The following is an 18,724-nucleotide window of genomic DNA, read 5'->3' as shown; positions in this document are numbered from 1 at the left end:
GAAAGGGAAGGTAACATTAGAACAGTTTCAGCTCTGTGGAATAGCTACAAGATGGTCTTTCATTCTCCTTATTATTATCTCTTCTATTGAGTTCTGCTTGCAGGCTTTTCTTTGAAAAGTTAAGAAACACATTCTGATTTATATAAGTACTGAAAAAAAATCAGGCTTTTCCCTCCCCCAAATGTCTTGGGCAAATCACATGTTTAAAAATTGTTCTTGTATTTATTGGTTTTACAAAAGAAGGCATCATCATACAGTATTTGTAATTTAAGGCAAATCATTTGTTGAAAAAGGAAGTTTGCAAAAATGTTTTTGGTCTTTTATAACTCATTAAAAGATTATCTGCAAATTAAAAAATCTTAATGTGTCTGCTTTAGCTCTAAATTTGATGAAATCCAAACCATTCTGTATTTTATGTAGCAGAAAGCAGTAGTGTGTGTCATTTTGAAGTGTGGTGGCTTTATTCTGAAACACAGCAAGATTGAGTATATGGAGTCCCTTTCATTGCCCTTCATTTTGATTCTAACCAGGAAATTAGAAGACAGACTAATTAAAATGTTGATCACTTTCCCCTCAAAACAATAAAGGCAAGTTAATTTAGCATAGAGGTTAAGAGTCATGACTTTGCAGCCAGACTTCCAGGATGCCAATCTATCTAGTCTCTACTCCACTTACTAGCTTTGTGACTTGGCCATATAGAGCAAATTATGGTAGCTATCTTGAAGGTTAAGTGTGGTACAAGTTTGTACCTGAAGTTTTTACCTGATAAGTGTTCAACAAATGTTCGTTGCTATTATGCTTCTATCTATAGTTAACTTTCTAATTATCTATCCTTAGGCAGAAGGTAAAGATTTGAAATTGTGGGGCCTGAATGGCCAGAGATAATTTTGTGTGATACTAATTCTTTAACCTTTTAATTTAATTTATTGGATATCCCAAGCATAGCAAATCAAAAGTTAACTTGGACTTAAAAAAAAATTCTACAAGTCTGGATTAAGAAGTATACTTTTGGTAGTTGTTTGAAGGAAAGAAGATTGCTTAGTCTCTCCTCTATATCAGCAATATATTTTGTATGTATGTATGTTTGCCAGTACTAGGATTTGAACTCAGGGCCTGGGTGATTGTTCCGTAGCTTTTTCATTTAAGGCTAGTGCTCTGCCACTTGAGTCATCGTACATTTGCTTCTGATTCTTTTGGTAGGAAGTTAATTGGAGATAAGAGCCTCATGGTTTTTCTGTCTGGGCTGGCTTTGAACTGTGATCCTTATGTCTCAACTTCCTAGCATGAGCCACTGGCTTCTGGCAGCATTATGTTTTAAATGGGTTATAATCTGTTTACATAGCTATTTTTGGAGTGAAAAAAATATTTCAGCCATAAATTTCTATCCAGGTTTAATCTGTTTAAATGTGTGCTTTGTTCTTTAGTACATTGAATATGTTTACAAAAGTTATGTTTTTGTGGTCTTAATATTTTAATGTTTTTGATTAAAAATATGTACACAGCAGTGCCAGTGGTTCACACCTGTAATCCAGCTAGCTACTCAGGATGGTAAGACCTGAGTATTGGCAGTTTGATGGTAGCGTAGGCAGGATAGTCTGAGACTCTTTATTTTTTGAGCTATCAAAAAAGCCAGAAGCGGAGTTGTGGCTCGAGGTAAAATTTTAGCCTTGAGCAAAGAAGCTCAGGGGCAGTGCCTGGGCCCTGAGTTCAAGCTCCACAACTGGCATCAAAAAAACCATATTGCATAGGTTTTGAAATCTCAGAATGACACACCCAATAGCAACCTGTAATCTTAACATGAGTTCAGAGATGGCTTAACTTATTTTTCTAGTTTTTTAAGTGCATGTACAAGTACTTATATATGCTAATTAAAAATACTAAGACTGTATATTATGTAAACAACTACACAGCATTTACTGTAATCTCTGGAAGGGCAGGAGTGGCGGCATGTTTCCGTAATTGTGGTGCTGGGGAAGCTGAGGAGGAAGAGGTGGACAGATCTGTCTCAGAGAAAAACAAAATACTTGGGAAAACATAATTTATGTAACTTTGGTAGCATTAGCCAATTTCTTGTGCTGTGTTTGAACAATAATAATAATTTCTGTTAATGTCCTTGCCCCTTCTTTTGTTCTTTCAGATTTTGAGGTAGGTGTAGATGGCAACTCTTCTTTCGTTTTTTACTACTCATGTTTATATGCATTGCTAGGCTCTCCTAACACATGGTAGGTAATAGCTCTGCCACTGAGCTATATTCCTGTCCTACTTTTTTATTTTCAAACTTGAATCAGTCATACTGAATTGAGTCATTGGCCAATTTAGTATGTTAATGGTCACTGGAGGAAACTTTTTTCCTTTTGCTTTGATTTCTATTGTATATATATATGACTTTAAAACCCACATCTATGCAAACAACTTTAGCTGTGGTTAGCTTAGCATCCTGTAATAGCAAAGAGCTCTCTTTATATTCAAAAACATCTCTAATATTAATTTTAAATGGTAGAATCGTTTTCATTCAATACTTTTTAAAAATTTTATTTTTATTTATTCAGATTCTTGAGTGGAAGAGTCACTAAGTAATCCAAATAAAAATTATCAAAGTTAACATGTTTGAGGTTAGTGTGACTGCTGCCTTAATTGGGTGAATAGTGTCTAAAATACCAACTAATACTGGCATTATGGGTTCTATAAGAAGTGGTTGAGGCAAAAGTAAGGGCAAGGCTACATAGCAAGTTTGAGTCCTATCTGAGCTACATACATAGCAAAACACTTGCTTAAAATTGGGTTTTATATTACCTGCTAACTCTGCCCTGTAGATTTCAACTGCCTGGCTCGAATTCTGCATCCACTAACTTGTGAACAGCCTTCCTCCACCGGGCTCCTCCTCTGTAAAAGGGTCTATTGTTCTGTGGTGGTAGGGTGTGAGGAAGGTTAAATGGACTGTGAAGTATTTGTAGTTATTGTTTAGATTTCCATTGTCTTGCCAACCCAGACATTTTCTCTCTTTAACACAACTTTAAGCAATTTCTTTAGTACCATTTAATAGGTGTTATTTTCTTAGTTCATCTAAATTCTGAAGAATATAAAAAGGCTTGTAAAGGAATAAACAAATGGTATGAAAGATACTTGATTTGATAATGTTAAACCTTAACAGGCTTGCACTGTTATGGACAGATGAGGATTTAGCCTAAAGATTTTGTTCCTATTCCTCCTATGTACTGACAATGTTGAGTTGAACATAAAATTTTAACACATTAAATATTTAGTTCATTAGTAAGTACAGACTGTTATGAATAATTTTATTGCAAATAATCATCTTTTTCTCTGAATTAAAATCCTTTTGATTCAATTGTTTTAAAAGAGCTCAGTGGCCATTCTTGGGGTTGGCCTGGTTGTCTTTCTGTTTTGGTGCTTGTTGTACTAAAGGGCATAGTTTTCATTGTACGGTCCATTAATGTTAGCAAAACAAAGTTGATATTGGACTGTGAATGGGTCAGATCAGGGAGAGAGGGGCTCAAGTACAGCTGCTCATTTGGGCCAAAGTAATGTGAACTTGACCTGTTACTGGAACAGAACCACTCATTTTAGAAATGCTAATTGGAAAAATTACCATTTTTGTGTGGTTCAGTGTTGAGCCTTAATAGTAAGACCACATTTTAGTGTGGGTTGTAAGGTTGATTTTGGTGAGGGCATCATGTGGATGTTATGACTTAGATAAGAGGAGTTCTCCCAAAAGGTTCCTGTTGAATGCTTAGTTCCCCAGCTGGTGGCACTACTGAGGTAAATGGTTCTAACTGCACCAATGGGTTAATCCATTGATGAGATGACTTTATAGTTGAATGGCTTGGGGGTAGGGTGGGGGAGGTATACCCTCTTGTCTCAGACACTTCCTCTTAGACTATTTTCTATGCTTCCGGCTACCATGAGGTGAGTAGCTTTGCTCAGCCATCATCACTCCACCGGAAGGTCCTGTCTCAACAACAGCCTACAGCTATGTGGCTGGCCATCTGAAACCACAGCCAAAATGAATCTCTCCTGTTTTCCTAAGTTAACTTGTCACAGCAAGGGAGAGTGATTTCACTTAAGACCAGTCACCTGGTAGTGGAAGCTAATGGTGGACATCATTAATCACCGTGTCCAGAAAGGAGTCAGAATCCTCTGTATCATGCTGTCACTACCCATCAGTTGGAGATGGCACCAGAAATGTCTACTGGGGAAGAGGATCTGTGGTACGGCCAGAATGCTTTTTTTTCTTTTTGAGTGTTAAGGATTACACATACTAATAAGCAGGCACTGTACCAGTGAATTACACTCGTAGTTCCGAATTGCTGTCAGGAAGAAAATTTTGAGTTTTAACACATACACTGGACTGGCCACTGATTTTGTTTACAGAAAATTGTAACATCCTTCACAATCAGATAACCTTACCCTGGTCACAAATTTACCAACCGATGCTAAATATTTTAGGAAGTCACTTAAACAGATGGCAGTTACCGGTGAATTTACATACACATCAGGTGACTGAGGATTCCAGCCTCTCATGCTTGCCTGGTTCATGGTAAGGTTCATCAGAAGGACCAAGAAATGGGTAAACATGAGTATACCTAAATTAAGACTGAATAAGACTGGTAATGAAGGCACTTAACTGTTTATTGAAAAATGCATTTAAAAGCATGTGAGTACAGGTTAAGTATAGATTGCCAGGCCTTACTCCCTAGGCCTGTAGATTTAGAATTTAATCAGCATTTTTCAGTAGAAGTCAAGCTACGATTTTAGGGTAATATTTAAGTACTAGAAAAACATGTCAAATATCACTAGTCCTTAGAGAAGAGTGAAAGAAAATGCTGTCATATCCATTAGGTGTGGTAAGGACACAGAAAAATGAGAAAATAGCATTTCTGGCAGGAATGCCAAGAAGTAACACCATGATGGAAGAGTTTGGTTGCAGATGGGGTTAGCCAAGTGTACAAGGTCAGGGACTCCATTCTCAGTCACACATGACCAAGTTTGCTCAAAAAGAATTATTTTGTCTTAGTAATTGGGCTGCTGTAACTAAGCATGAATAGTTTATAAAACACATTTCTCAGATTTGGAAGTTGGGGAGCCAAGATTATGGCTCTTGGTAGATTGAGTGTTGGGTACCTTGTTGCTGTTTACTGGTAGAAGGAACAGCAGGGCAAAAAAGCTAGCCAGTCACCTAAGATTCTTTAAAAGGAGACCTAGTTCATTAGCTAAGGCAGAGATCTCAAAACTAACCCTCTTAGTATCACTTTGGTGACTTAAGTTCAGTACATGAATTTTGGTGGCATTTAAGTTAACACGTGTTAACTCTAGCAATTCTACACTTACTTGCACATCTGTATTCATCGCAGTGGTTACAAAACCACCAAGCGAATGGATAAACAAAATATGGCATACATATACAATGGGATATTCAGCCATAAAAGAAGTTGGCACCTAGTTATAGATGAGACACAAAAGGATATTTATAACATGTGGAGTGAGATTTTAAAAAAAATGAGTGAGCAATGGCAGCACTGATGCCCAATTTTTACAATTAAGACATTTAAAATGGATAAAATAACTTTTATGTGCATTTGGCCCAATTAAAGAGGTGAAAAAGCAGGCACTTAACCACCCCTGACCTCCACCCCACCCCAGAAAGCAAAAGCAATGCTGGAGGAAAGAGGCTACACTGTTTTCTTGCACAAGGCAGATTGGTGCCGAAGCCAGTGTGGACTCATTCCCTCTGGTGTTTTTCTTCTCCCCAGTGTGAGATTACTGATAGGATAAAGTTAAAACAGCTGATAAGACAGTAATGTGTTTTTTCCTTCCTCACAGTGCCATGACATTCTAGGTCAGGACTTTCACAACCGTAGGCTGAGTCTGGTATTTTGGGTAACTTTTAGATCTCAACCAGCGCATTCCAGACTATCTACATATCTTTTGTGTATCATGTTTCTAAACATAATATTCTAATTTAATCTTCACAGTGACACTAAGATTTACATTGCACAGGTGAGGAAAACTAAGATAAGAAAACATTTACATAGCTGGTAAGTAGAAGAGTCTGCCTCCATAGTTAGGCTGACTGAATCACAGGAACAGGTAGGCATGGAAGCTGATACTTGGAAATTTCCCCAAACAAACCAGCAGGAGACTAGCAGGAGTCAGATTCCAAGCTCAGGAACCATAGCTACTTCCTGTAGGTTGGGCTTAGACTTTTCTGAGATTATAGGAAACCAGGTCCAGTGTGTTTCTGTGATGTCTGCTGGCACTTGCCACACTATCTAAAACTTACTCAGAGTACTACTTCCCTTGCTATGAGAAGGGACCTAGTATTAGGATATGTAGACCTCATTATAGGACTAAATTAACTTTAAGTCCCACAAGGACAAATAGTTGCTCATATTTGGATATATTGGTTGCTTATTGGTTCCTCTTCTAGGTGAGTAGTTTCAAGATCCAATAAAAGCTTAGGTGGCCTGGTGCCAGTGACTCATGTGTTTAATCCTAGCTACTCAGGAAGCTGAGACCTGAGGATCATGGTGTGAAGCCAGCCTAGTCAGGAAAGCTTGTGAGATCCTTACCTACAATTGGCTACTAAAAAAACCTGGAAATGGAACTGTGGTTCAAGTGGTAGAGCACTAGCCTTGAAACTGGCACCCCCACTTCCCAAAACTGAGTTACAGGTGAATTACCTACGCTAATGGTCTATACCACTGTTCTAGGCAGAATGGGGATCTGAACTCAACCTCGTGCTTGCTAAGCAGGTACCCTACTACAGCCACATCCCTAGGCTCTTTTGCTTTATTTTTTCAAATTTTTATTTTTTCAGGTAAGGTCTCAGTTTTGCAAAACTGGTTCAGATTGATCCTTTAAATCTGCATCCTGCAATCCACTCTTACCAGTGGTTCTTGAACTTGATGGTGCATCAGAATTACCTGGAGGGCATGGTGGTATACATCTATAATCTCAGTGCCTGAAGACTAACACATGACACTTGGTTTGAGGCCATCTGGGATACAAACCAAGACACTCTTTTTTTTTTTTTTGGGTCCGGTCGTGGGGCCTGAACTCTGGGCCTGGGCGCTGTTCCTCAGCTCTTCAGCTCAAGGCTAGCGCTCTACCACTTGAGCCACAGCGCCACTTCCGGATTTTTTCTTTGCTTATGTGGTGCTGAGGAATCGAACCCAGGGCCTCAGGCATGCAAGGCAAGCACTCTACCACTGAGCCACCTTCCCAGCCCCCAAGACACTCTTAAGAGCAATAAAGCAAAGGGCAAAGAAAACCCTCCCCAAACCAGATTTCGGTTCCATGGCCCAGAATTTGAGGTCTACAGAGGGCCTGAAGATTTCTATTTGTGCTGCATTTCTAAGTTGATATAGATGTTTCTGCCTGGACTACACAGAACCTCTTTTCTTTGCCTTTCCAGGGATTCTGATGACCACACTGAAAACAAGAATTCTACTTTTGTCAGTTTATTAAATTGATGTCTTAATTTTCGAAATAAGCACTAGCTACTACTTGAGTGAGATTCAATGTTATTGTGATTGTGTTCACAAGTTAGGGACATTTTCCTTACTTCTCTGTTATGAATAAGACAAACTTTGTCAGTATCTTTTAGCACTTCATAGCTTAAAATTCTAACAGCTTGAGATTTAGGTTTACAGTTTGCTATTGATGAGACCAGGTCTGGTCTTGACAGTAAAGCCACCATCAAAAGCGGCATTAAGAACTTCATCTAGGCAGCTTGCTGTGACAAAACTTAAATCCTGCTTCACATTGCTTGGGATTTCTTCAAGGTCTTTTTCGTTCCTTTGAGGAATGATGATTTGCTTCAGTCCTGCTCGGTGGGCGGCCAGCACTTTATCTTTAATTCCACCTACCTGTGAGGAGAAAGATAGTTTTCAGTTTGTGGTCATCTTGCCTAGCCCTCCCTGCTTTCACTGAATTAAGACATCTAAGCCTCCTTCCGTTATGTTACAGTATGAACAAAGAAGGCCAGAGGATGGTTCAGTACATAGTAGCATTTTTCCCCCTTTTAATGGTATTAAACTGACTTTTTTATATACAAATACCTCCATTCTTTTTCTTCCCCCCTTTTTTTTTTTTTTTGTGCTGGTCTTGAGATTTAACTTAGAGCCTGGGGGCTATCCTTGAGCTTTTGTACTCAAGTCTAGTGCTCTACCACTTGAGCCACCATTCCACTTCTGGCTTTTTTGCTGGTTAATTGGACTTAGGATCTTAAGGACTTTACTGTCTGGGCTAGCTTTGACCTGTGATCCTCAGATCTCAGCTTCCTGAGTAGCTAGGATTACAAGCATGTGCTACCAGTGCCTATACCTCTATCCTTTTCTAGACAAGTATTTTATTGTAGAGATTAAAATTCCATTCCAATCACAGCAGTCTTGTTTTTAGGCTGATTCTGAGAAAGTTTTGATTATGAATACTGTTGCTAACAAGAAGAAAGCATTCTGAAAGTTTTCTACAGTGCTTAGTTTTGTTCGTTATTTCCATTTTCATAAGCATAAAGCCAGGACTTTTGTGCACCCAGTGCTAAAAACCAAAGAATACTATAGGTTCCCCTGGGTGTTTAAATATAACCACAATGATTCCTTCACTGCTGTTCTACCCTTTGAATATGGGCCAGTCTTTGGGACTCAATTGTAAGAAATAGAGTGTTATGTAAGAAGCTGAGATTGAGAGGATCACACTTCTAGGACAGGCTAGTCCAGGCCAATAAGTCTCCATTTCCAAGGAGGGAAGAAGTCCTCAGACTTCATCTCTATGGAGGGATGCTGACACTGGTAAACGCCTGTCTTCCTAGCAATGATGACAGAAACAAAGTACTAGGACCGAGGGTCAGGAACTTGCCATGGCAGGACATGAGACCCTATATTGACAGTAACCAGCAAGAACCTATTGGAGATTTGGCTCAACTAGTGGAGTGCCAGTCTAACAAGGTCCAAGTCCTGAGTTCAAAACCATGTACCAGGGGGCTGGGAAAGTGGCTCAGTGGTAGAGCGTTTGCCTTGCATGCCTTAGGCCCTGGGTTCGATTCCTCAGCACCACATAAGCAAAAAGAAAAAAAAAGCTGGAAGTGGCGCTGTGGCTCAAATGGTAGAGTGCTAGCCCTGTGCTGAAGAGCTGAGGGACAGCGCCCAGGCCCAGAGTTCAAGCCCCACGACCGGACCCAAAAACAAAACAAAAGAAAAAAACCCTGTACTATGGGTGTGTGTGGGGGGTGGAGTTGTGTTGGAGTGATATTGTATGACTTTTTTTTTTTTTTTGGTCAGTTGTGGGGCTTGAACTCTGGGCTTGGGCACTGTCCCTGACCTCTTCAGCTCAAGGCGAGTATTCTACCTCTTGAGCCTCAGCACTACTTCTGGTTTTCTGGTGGTTTATTGGAGATAGGAGTCTCATGTTCTTGCCTGGGATGGCTTTGAACCTCAATCCTCAGATCTCAGCCTCCTGAGTAGCTAGGATTACAGGCGTGGATCACCAGTGCCCGGCTGTTGTATGACTTTCAAAGTTAACTCATAAAAAGAGCTGCTACCTGGACTGATCTTTCTCAGATCAGTTGGCCTGGAACTAGGGGGTTCATGTTTGAAGTTAGAGACCTGGGGCCTCCTGCCTACAACCAGGACTGATTTGCCAGTTACTGTGCATGAACCGCTTTGGATACAGCTCCTCTAGCCTCAGCCAACCTTCAGATGCCTATGACCTGGCTGGTAGCTTGACTGTAAGATGAGAGACCTTGAGCCAGAAGAGCTATCCCTAAATTCCTGAGCCATAGAAACTTTAAGAACAAGACATATGGCTCTCGTGAAGAATAATCAATACCATCTAGACCATGTAATCCTTGGAGACAACCCTCTAGCCAGCTGTTCCAATCAAGACGAGGAGCTCTTTTGCTTTCCCTATAGCTGCCATCTGATCTCACTATTATCCTGTTTTGAAGGATGAAGTACATCTCAAATGCCTTCAGAAAGAACATGAGATAGACTGATTCCTTATATGTACGCAAATGTCTTTGCTCTCACATTTATTGATAGTAAGCTGGGTTCACAATACTGGATTTTAAAAGTCTGAGGTGCTACACACTAAGTCACATGTCCTCAATGATCTGAAAAGCCAAGAGGCTGAAATCTTCCCTCGGTTAGACAGTCCTTTCAACCTAACACCACCTTCACTTCTAGGAAATGTTTCATTATTTGACCATTTATTCTATTTTTCTGCTTGCTATAACCCCTGGATCTGTCATACTATTTTTAACTGACTGCAGTCTTTTTCTGAATAATTCTGGAACTACACTTAAAAATCCAAAAAGTTTGTCTAATTCTCTGCTTTTGAACTGTTTTCCTTAACCTTAGCAGATCTGCTTTCCTTCATGGCTTTGTTACTTTGAAACTACAGGACCAAGGCTGCCAGAGATGGGCAGTCCTTTGCCTGGGCTGTTGTCTGCTCTGGGCATTAGGGGACCAAGTCTGAGGATTGTTCCACAGAGATATTCAGTGAATTCCATTCATGTTCTCTTGCTCTGTCCCTCTGGTTCTGAACCAGACCTTATCCTGCTTATCTGTCAGGAAGGCTGCCTCTTACCCATGGTTCTGATTCATCAGAACTAGCTGATTGGCCCCACTTGTTTTTGAGAACTAGACTTTATTATTTCCTTTTATTTCCTGCTTATACTATTGTTAAAACCAGACTCTGAAGTAAGTTATTATAAATGAAGCACCACTCATTTACTTCAGTACACAGGTAGTATGAACTGCTATTACTTGAAATATAGAAGTTTCTGTGTAAAAAGATGAACCATTCAGACCTACAAATACAGCATAATAAATGGAGTTTAGGATATGACTTTCTGATTACAGGAAAGTCCCAGCACTGCTATTAAAAAAGAGAAAAACAGAAGGGGGAAAAGAAAGGTCAGTATTTTTAGCAGTTTTCTTCCTTCTGTGCTTCCTCTATCATCAGCTTACCTCTTTAGCCTTTTTTTCTTTTTAACTTTATTTTGAGATAGTCTTACTAAGTTGTCCAGACTAGCATCAAACTTGTGATCCTTCTGCCTCAATCTCCTCAGTTTCTATTCTATACTATTCTGTTATATAAACTATAGCAATCTGAGATTTCTGCAAGATTAGTCTTAAAGGATCTTGAAAAGGTAAGAACAGAAACAGCTATCTTATGTATACACACAATATATTTGAGGATCACTAATTAGAACAGACTGCATATGTCCATGTGGACTTATGTTTTTGATGACAACACTAATTTTTTTTCCCTTGAGGAAGTCTTTTTAGGTGAGAAAACATGAGGAAAAATTGTTAGGTTTTCTTTTATTTGTCCAAAAGTTTAAAGTATGAATTCATTATAGGTATAAATACTTAATGGATGTTTAAAGCAGCCAAAGTTTTCACAGAAGGCAGACCACTATTAATTTAAATTAAAAATACTTCTAATTTAATTAAAAAAAATTAATACCACAGGTTTTTTCCCCATACTTACTGGAAGAACAAGGCCTCTCAGAGTAATTTCTCCAGTCATGGCTACATCTGAACGTACCAGCCGCCCACTAAAAAGTGAGGCGAGACAGGTTACTATGGTAACACCAGCAGATGGTCCATCTTTTGTGACAGCTCCAGCTGGGAAGTGCAGATGGATGTCTGTGTTGTCAAGAAGATCAAAACTTCCAAAGGCTTTAAAAAAGGAAAAATGGATTTTAATGTAGAAAAATTAAATCTGCTTTCTTTTTCTGCTAATAAGTCAGAGACAAAAATTATTATTTTGGGTAAATGAATGCTAGAGAATGCTAGAGAATATTAACAGTATGATTAGAATGAGGCTCTGACAGAATCAACTCATTCTATTCTAGGTAGGATTCAAAACAAAATAACCTTTTGAATGTTTCTAGCTTAGCACTAAATCGAGTTCAAAAGCACTTCACTGACTGGTATCACTGATCATTTAAAACTCAGCTTAATCTCTGTTACCGATTGTGAGAAATTTTTGGGTCAGGACTTGGGAGGTTTTCCATTCTAGCTGAGCCCCAGCATGGCCAGTCCACATACCGTTGGTCAGGTGGTATTTCTTTGCATTGCTGCGAAGCCAGCTAATAGCAAGGTGAGCAGACTCCTTCATGACATCCCCAAGCTGGCCAGTCAGTGTCAACTGGCCTTCTCCATCCATTCGACTTGCCTCTACGAACATGATTTTCCCGCCTAATGGAGTCCAAGCTAAACCTATTGCCACTCCTGGTTGACTCAAACGCTCAGATACCTTGGAAGAAAGAAGAAAAACTATGAGACTGACTAATCACATTATCTTCTAAAAGCATGCTTTTTATATAGAAGACTTAGCTGCACACATCAGAGTATATATTTCACACCATGCTTCTGAGTTATAACTGACCACTTACTGATGGCTTACTTACCATATGGTAACTGATTTATTTTTATTGTTATTTTAGAGGTGCTATACAGTGTGGTTACGTTTACATCTGTCAGGTATTAAGTACAGTGTCATGTGTTTCCTCATTCCTCATTCTCTCCCATTCCCTCCAATCTCCATCTGGTAACTGTGTGTGTGTGTGCACATGCACGCATGTGCGTGCACATTATCATTGGGGTTTGAACTCAGGGTCTCCTGTTCTCTCTTTTCTTTTTGGTTGGTCATGGGGCTTGAACTCTGGTCCTGGGCGCTGTCCCTTAGTTCTTCAGCTCAAGGCTAGTGCTCTACCAGTTAAGCCACAGTGCCATTTCTGGTTTTCTGGTGGTTTGCTGGAGGTAAGAATCTCATGAACTTTCCTGCGCAGGCTGGCTTTGAACCGTGATCCTCAGATCTCAGCATCCTGAATAGCTAGGATTACAGGTGTGAGCCACTGCTGCTCGACTCTCCTGTTTTCTTGACTTGCTTGTTTGTAGCTGGTGCTTACCACGTTGAGACAACTCCAGCTCTGCTTTTTGCTGGTCTCACAGATTCTTCTGTCTAGGCTGGCTTTGAGCTTCAACCTCCTGAGTGACTAGGATTACACGTGTGATTGACTTACTGGTACCTGGCCTTAATAACTGATTTTTTTTGTTGTTGTTGTTCGTTGTGGGGCTTGAACACTGGGTACTTTCCCTAAGCTCTGCTCAAGGCTAGTGCTCTACCACTTGAGCCATAGCACCACTTCAGGTTTTCTGGTGGTTAACTGGAGATAAGAGTCTCACAGACGTTCCTGCCCAGGCCAGCTTTGAACCATGACCCTCAGATCTCAGCCTCCTGAGTAGCTAGGATTACAGGCATGAGCCACTGATGCCCCACTTAATAACTGATTTTTTTTTTTTTGTCGGTCGTGGGGCTTGAACTCTGGGCCTGGGCGCTGTCTCTCAGCTCTTCAGCTCAAGGCGAGCGCTCTACCACTTGAGCTACAGCGCCACTTGTGGTTTTCTGGTGGTTTATTGGAGATAAGAGTCTCATAGTCTCTCCTGCCCAGGCTGGCTTTGAACCGCGATCCTCAGATCTCAGCCTTCTGAGTAGCTAGGATTACAGGCGTGAGCCACCAGTGCCTGGCTCTTAATAACTGATTTTTAAGAGCCAGTTACATAGGCATTAATTTTAAAAAACCCAGTAGTTTTGCTTATTTAAATATCTTTATTAGATACTTTAGACCTTATTTAACTTTTATTAAAATACTTCCTCTTTTATTGGTTATACTGGGTTTTGAATTCAGGACTTGGTGTTTGCCATGCAGGTGGTCTACTACTTGAGCCATGATCCTCAAACACCTTTTGCCATAACTGTTGTTTGAATAAGTTCTTATCTTTAGGCTGGGGCTGGACTGGCCGGCAACTCTTTTATTTTATGCTTCAAACATAGCTGGGGTGAGAGGCACACAGCACCATCACATTTTTATTGGTTTAAATGGGGAGTCTTTCAAGTTTTTTGCCTGGATGGCCTTGGTCCCCGATCCTCCCAATCTCCTCCTTCCTAATAGCTAGGTTACAGCATGAGCCGCTTTGCCAGGCCTATGAACCACCTTAGCAACACACATTTGAGAAGTGTTAACTCCAAAGGTTAAGGGTGAAGGTGTGTCTTACAAGCCTCTAAGATATTACTGGACCACCATATATATACTTCCATTGTTGTTACTGCAGAGAGGCTTCTTGATGCCCTAGATTCTTTTCCAAGGGGGAGTCTTGTCTTTGTGCTTCCTGGCTGCCTATTTACTTACAATTTAATGTTATTGTCAAGGTGGCATACAGAGGGGTTGCAGTTACATAATAAGGTGATGAGTACCTTTCTTTAAACTGAACTTGCTACAAGCCTGAGAATGAGTCTAGGTGATAAGTCATGAAGTTAACCATCCAAGTCAGGAAAGCACATACAAAGGAACAGCTGAAAAACAGCAATGTTAAAGTTTCTTGCCCTCCGAGCCTCCTAAGTCCCATCTTATGAATTTTAGTCATAGGGACTGAGTGTACGAAACCCTAAGCACGTAGGAGACCTCTGGTGACAGGTATGGCCCTCACTAGGGAACCAGTAGGGTCTGGAGCTGGCTTATGGCGAACAAGCTACATCGCTAATATTCATTATTTTTTTGCTTGTTATTCTTAAAATTTTTTGTTATTACAAAGGTGATGTATGGGGGAGGGGAGTGGTTTACAGTTATGCAAGTCAGGTATAGAGCACATTTCTTTTTGGACAATGTCACCCCTTCCCTCTCTCTCTGTTTTTCCCTCCCACACCCACCCAAAACTTGTATATTTCATTTTCAACACAGTGTTAAGTACCACTGTTGCATCTGTTCACCCTTTGTCTCTCCATTTTTGTGCCCCCCCCCTTAGCCTCCCAAAGGTAAACAAACAAGATAAAAAGAAAACAAAACCAACAGCAAAGAAAAAAAAACCCCTGTTTCCACTGTTAATGTTTATACCTGTTCCAGCAGGCTTATGTAGTGAAAGCCCTCAAGTTCAATAGATTCCAAGGCATATTGTGGCACTGAAGCCATTAGGTACTCAACAGCCTATTTTAAAAGCTTGTTTTAGCACTGAACTCTCAACATAGGCTGGGCTAAGTTAGAGACCTGGAATGCCAAACCACTAGTGTCAGCTAAGTTGTTACCACCCACCACAGATCATACTTCCTTCTGGCTTTGCTTCCTGTCCTTTTGTATGTTTAATTGAGAAGACACAACAGATCAATATACCAAAAAAAAAGAGTTCTATTTAAAGAAGCATAAACCAACTATTTATAAAATATCTCACAAAATTTGTTTTCCCCCCAACAAATCTATTCTCTATTCCCAAAAGACATCTAATTTGGGTAGGAATTTGCTAGAGGTCTTTCCTTCCCTCTTTCACTTCTCTCTCTCCCTCCCTCCCTCCTTCCCTCCCTCCCTCCTCCCTCCCTTGCTTGCTTGCTTTCTCTATCATACAGTTTCTTTCTGGAGCAGGGAAACTAATCCTGAAGAGAGATTTTTTTTTTTTTGGTCGGTCATGGGGCTTGAACTCTGGGCTTGGGCGCTGTCCCTGCGCTCTTCAGCTCAAGATGAGTGCTCTACCACTTGAGCCATAGCGCCACTTCCGGTTTTCTAGTGGTTTATTAGAGATAAGAGTCTCAAGGAGTTTCCTGCCCGGGCTGGCTTTGAACCGCAATCCTCAGATCTCAGCCTCCTGATTAGCTAGGATTACAGGAGTAAGCCATCAACACCCGGCTTGTGAAGAGTGATTTTTTAATATACTAAGTCATGCTGAATATAACAGAAGGGTATTTGGTATAATTTTGATAGCCACTAATACCTGGTGTCTTGTGCATTGGAAGCTGAGAGTTGGGAGGACCACGGTTCAAGCCCAGCCTGGGCAGACAAACTTGAGAATTCTTACCTCATAGGTGGGTGCATTATCACAAGCTTATCATCCTAAGCTATGTGGGAGGCTGAGATGCGGAGGATCTTAGTGGCAGGCTGGACAGAGAAGTTCACAAGACTGTCTCCGGAGGAAAGCTGGAAAGGGAGACCTCTATTATCTCAGCCAGAATGGGAAGTTAAGATTCTAAAATAACCATTGACAAAGAGGGCTGGAAACCTAGCAAGCCTGAGGGCCTGAGTTGAAATCTTAGTATTGCCTAAAACATTTGCTTTTCCAAACAACATCAAAAGGATGGCCAACGAAGCAGAAGTGAGCAAACAGCCCTGAGGAGGTGAAGGGCCCTGTCTGAGGAGACTGAACAGTGTTAAGATGTGAGAGGGAGTTTTCTGAACAGAGAAGGCACAGCAAGACCTCAGAACTGAAGGGCTGTGACAGCGAGTACCAGGGAATAGATTTGAATAACTTTGCAGACCTTCTTTCCAGGGACAATCATGGAACTTGCTCTGCTAATATAAAACCTGAGCTGTTAAAAGTGCTTTTGGGTATGCAGGATTGCTCTGCAGTGACGTTTTCAGCAACTGGCTTCTTTACAGCCTGTGTAGCACTTTTATATTCCTGTCAGGGCTGTTACCACAGGCACTATCCATCTGGCAGCCTCTTTTAAAGTCTTTGTATTGATATCCTAAAGCCTTGAGTTCATGAATATTTGATTTTTCTAGCAGTGGATTTGTTTTAGGACCACCAAGAAAAGGGAAGGGCAGATGCTCTTTCCCTTGGAAAGGTGCCAAGGTCTTCTCTGTCACTTCTTAAAGCAGCAGGGCAGCCACAGTCTGGCCTAACTCCCACACCAACTCCTGTACCATGAGAACCAACTGCATCACATCCTTTCAGTGAGGCCTTTTCTAGTCACAAGGCCTAGTCTGCCTATGCAGCATCAAGGTGTCTTCAACAGAAGCTGCAGCAGGACATGGAAGTACTTACTACCATAGTTCTTTGTGGCCTTTCCATACTGTGTTCACTTCTTTGCCCATTTCTAGCAGCTACAGCAGCTGATGTGGTTTGTATGAAATGCAAATGAGATAGAACCTTTCAAAATTCACCTTTGAATGCTTTATAAAACCCGCATGTCTATCTTATTGCTATTATTATTATTACCACTACTACTATTATTTGGATGCTGGTCCTGGGGCTTGCTTGCACTCTGGGCTTAGGTGTTGTCTCTTAATTTTTTTTTTTTTTGCTCAAGGCTGGCTCTCTACCTCTTGAGTCACACCCCTACTTCCTGCTCAAGAACTTTTCCTGCCTGGATGGCTTTGAACCACAATCCTCAGATCTCAGACTCCTGAGTAGCTAAGATTACAGGTGTGAACCACTAGCATCTGGTTCTTCCTTCTCTTCCTTTTCCTCCCCAGTCTCTCTTCCCCTCCTCTTCCACCTCCTCCTCCTCCTCCTCATTATTATTATTATTATTGCCAGTCCTAGGGCTTGAACTTAGGGCCTGGGGGCTGTCCCTGCACCTCTTTGTGCTCAAGGCTAGTGCTCTACCACCTGAGCCACAGCTTCACTTCTGGCTTTTGGGAAGTTAATTAGAGATAAGTGTCTCATTGAATTTCAGGTACAGGTTGGCTTAAAACCTTGATCCTTAGATTTCAGCCTCCAGAGTAGCTAGGATAACAGGCATAAGCCACTGGTACCTGGCTCCTTCTATTAAGAGAAGTGTTCGCTGGGTGCTGGTGGCTCATGCATGTAATCTAGGTACTCAGGAGGCTACGATTTGAGGATCGCTGTTTGAAGCCAGCCTGGGCATAAAAGTCCCCTTGAGACTCTTATCTCAAATTAGCTACTCAAAAATTTGAAGTGGTGCTGGGCTCAAGTGGTGGAGCACTAGCCTTGAGCACAAAGAGGCTCAGGGACAGCCTCCAGGGCCCCGAGTTCAAGACCCACAACCAACCAAAAAAAAAAAAAAACTAAATTCATCAAGTTCAGAAGCCAATGCTGAGGCTTTAACACAACGTAGGATACTTAAGTGGAGCCTAGAATAGTCATCCAACAGGATCCTGACCCATATTGGTCTTTTGTCACTTTGTAGTTATCTACACCTCTTAAGAGCAGTCTGATTTGTTTTGATGGCCTTCTCTTTGACTGTAGTCACCATGAGGACATAGAAAGGCATTGTGCCCGCACCCCCAATCAGAGTCTCCAGGATGTGGCATAAGCGCTCTAAGCTAAGCCTGAGCTGAAACTACACAGGTGGTGTGTGCCCATTCTAGGCACCCTGGACTTCGTGCCCTCTGCTACTCTCCCCTTTCCTGTTCTATCTCCCTCAGTGCAGGGAGAATTCTTATTTCATTATTATCTGTCTTAGGTGAGTTTAACCAATTTTTGTTATTTTTGGAAGCTTTATTATATTTTAAAAGGTACTCTGTGTTACTGTTCCTAAAACAGAAATCTAGACTAAGTTCTAGAACCTATTTTCAACCTGTTTAGAGAATTCTACAGGGATCTAACTCAGTAATGGAAGTATGCCTTCTTGTCTTTGCTACTGCTGGTTTACTAGGTCAAAAACATTTTCTGGTATAATACATTTGTGTAGCCACATCTTCAGTGAAAGTAAGGAACAATAAAGGGTAGTATGTGGCTATTAAAAGTGGATACAATATCAGGATTATAAAAACCAGAGTTTTTTGGTGACAAGGGATAGGTATGTTTATAGGGAGTATGGTAGCTGTAAGAACTAGTTTGTTCCTTTTTTAGGATTATGGTGGGTGCTTTATAGATATAAACTTACCAAACTCTACTTATAACATACATATCTAATAACATATGTATCATGACTTTCACAAATTCACAAGTACCATCCTGCACCTGGC

The 18,724-nt window shown here is 40.8% G+C and overlaps 1 protein-coding gene across 1 annotated transcript in view; it reads right to left on the bottom strand.

Annotated features, from left to right (window-relative positions):
* Positions 1-7,462: 7,462 nt before the first annotated feature.
* Lonp2 (lon peptidase 2, peroxisomal) overlaps positions 7,463-18,724 on the bottom strand; it is a 96,390-nt gene continuing 85,128 nt past the window's right edge. The window contains exons 13-15 of the mRNA XM_042693415.1: positions 12,075-12,282; positions 11,512-11,702; positions 7,463-7,886 (exon numbers count right to left, since the gene is read on the bottom strand). Of these exons, the coding sequence (XP_042549349.1) occupies positions 7,665-7,886; positions 11,512-11,702; positions 12,075-12,282 (621 nt within the window). The 3' untranslated portion in view covers positions 7,463-7,664. The remainder of the gene's footprint in view (positions 7,887-11,511; positions 11,703-12,074; positions 12,283-18,724) is intronic.

The sequence above is a fragment of the Dipodomys spectabilis genome, unplaced genomic scaffold (genome assembly GCF_019054845.1).
Source record: "Dipodomys spectabilis isolate Male_0828 unplaced genomic scaffold, ASM1905484v1 ptg000165l, whole genome shotgun sequence".
Classification (NCBI taxonomy): domain Eukaryota; kingdom Metazoa; phylum Chordata; class Mammalia; order Rodentia; family Heteromyidae; genus Dipodomys; species Dipodomys spectabilis.
Note: the sequence above shows the minus strand (reverse complement) of the source record. Positions and strands in the feature narration are given on the sequence as shown.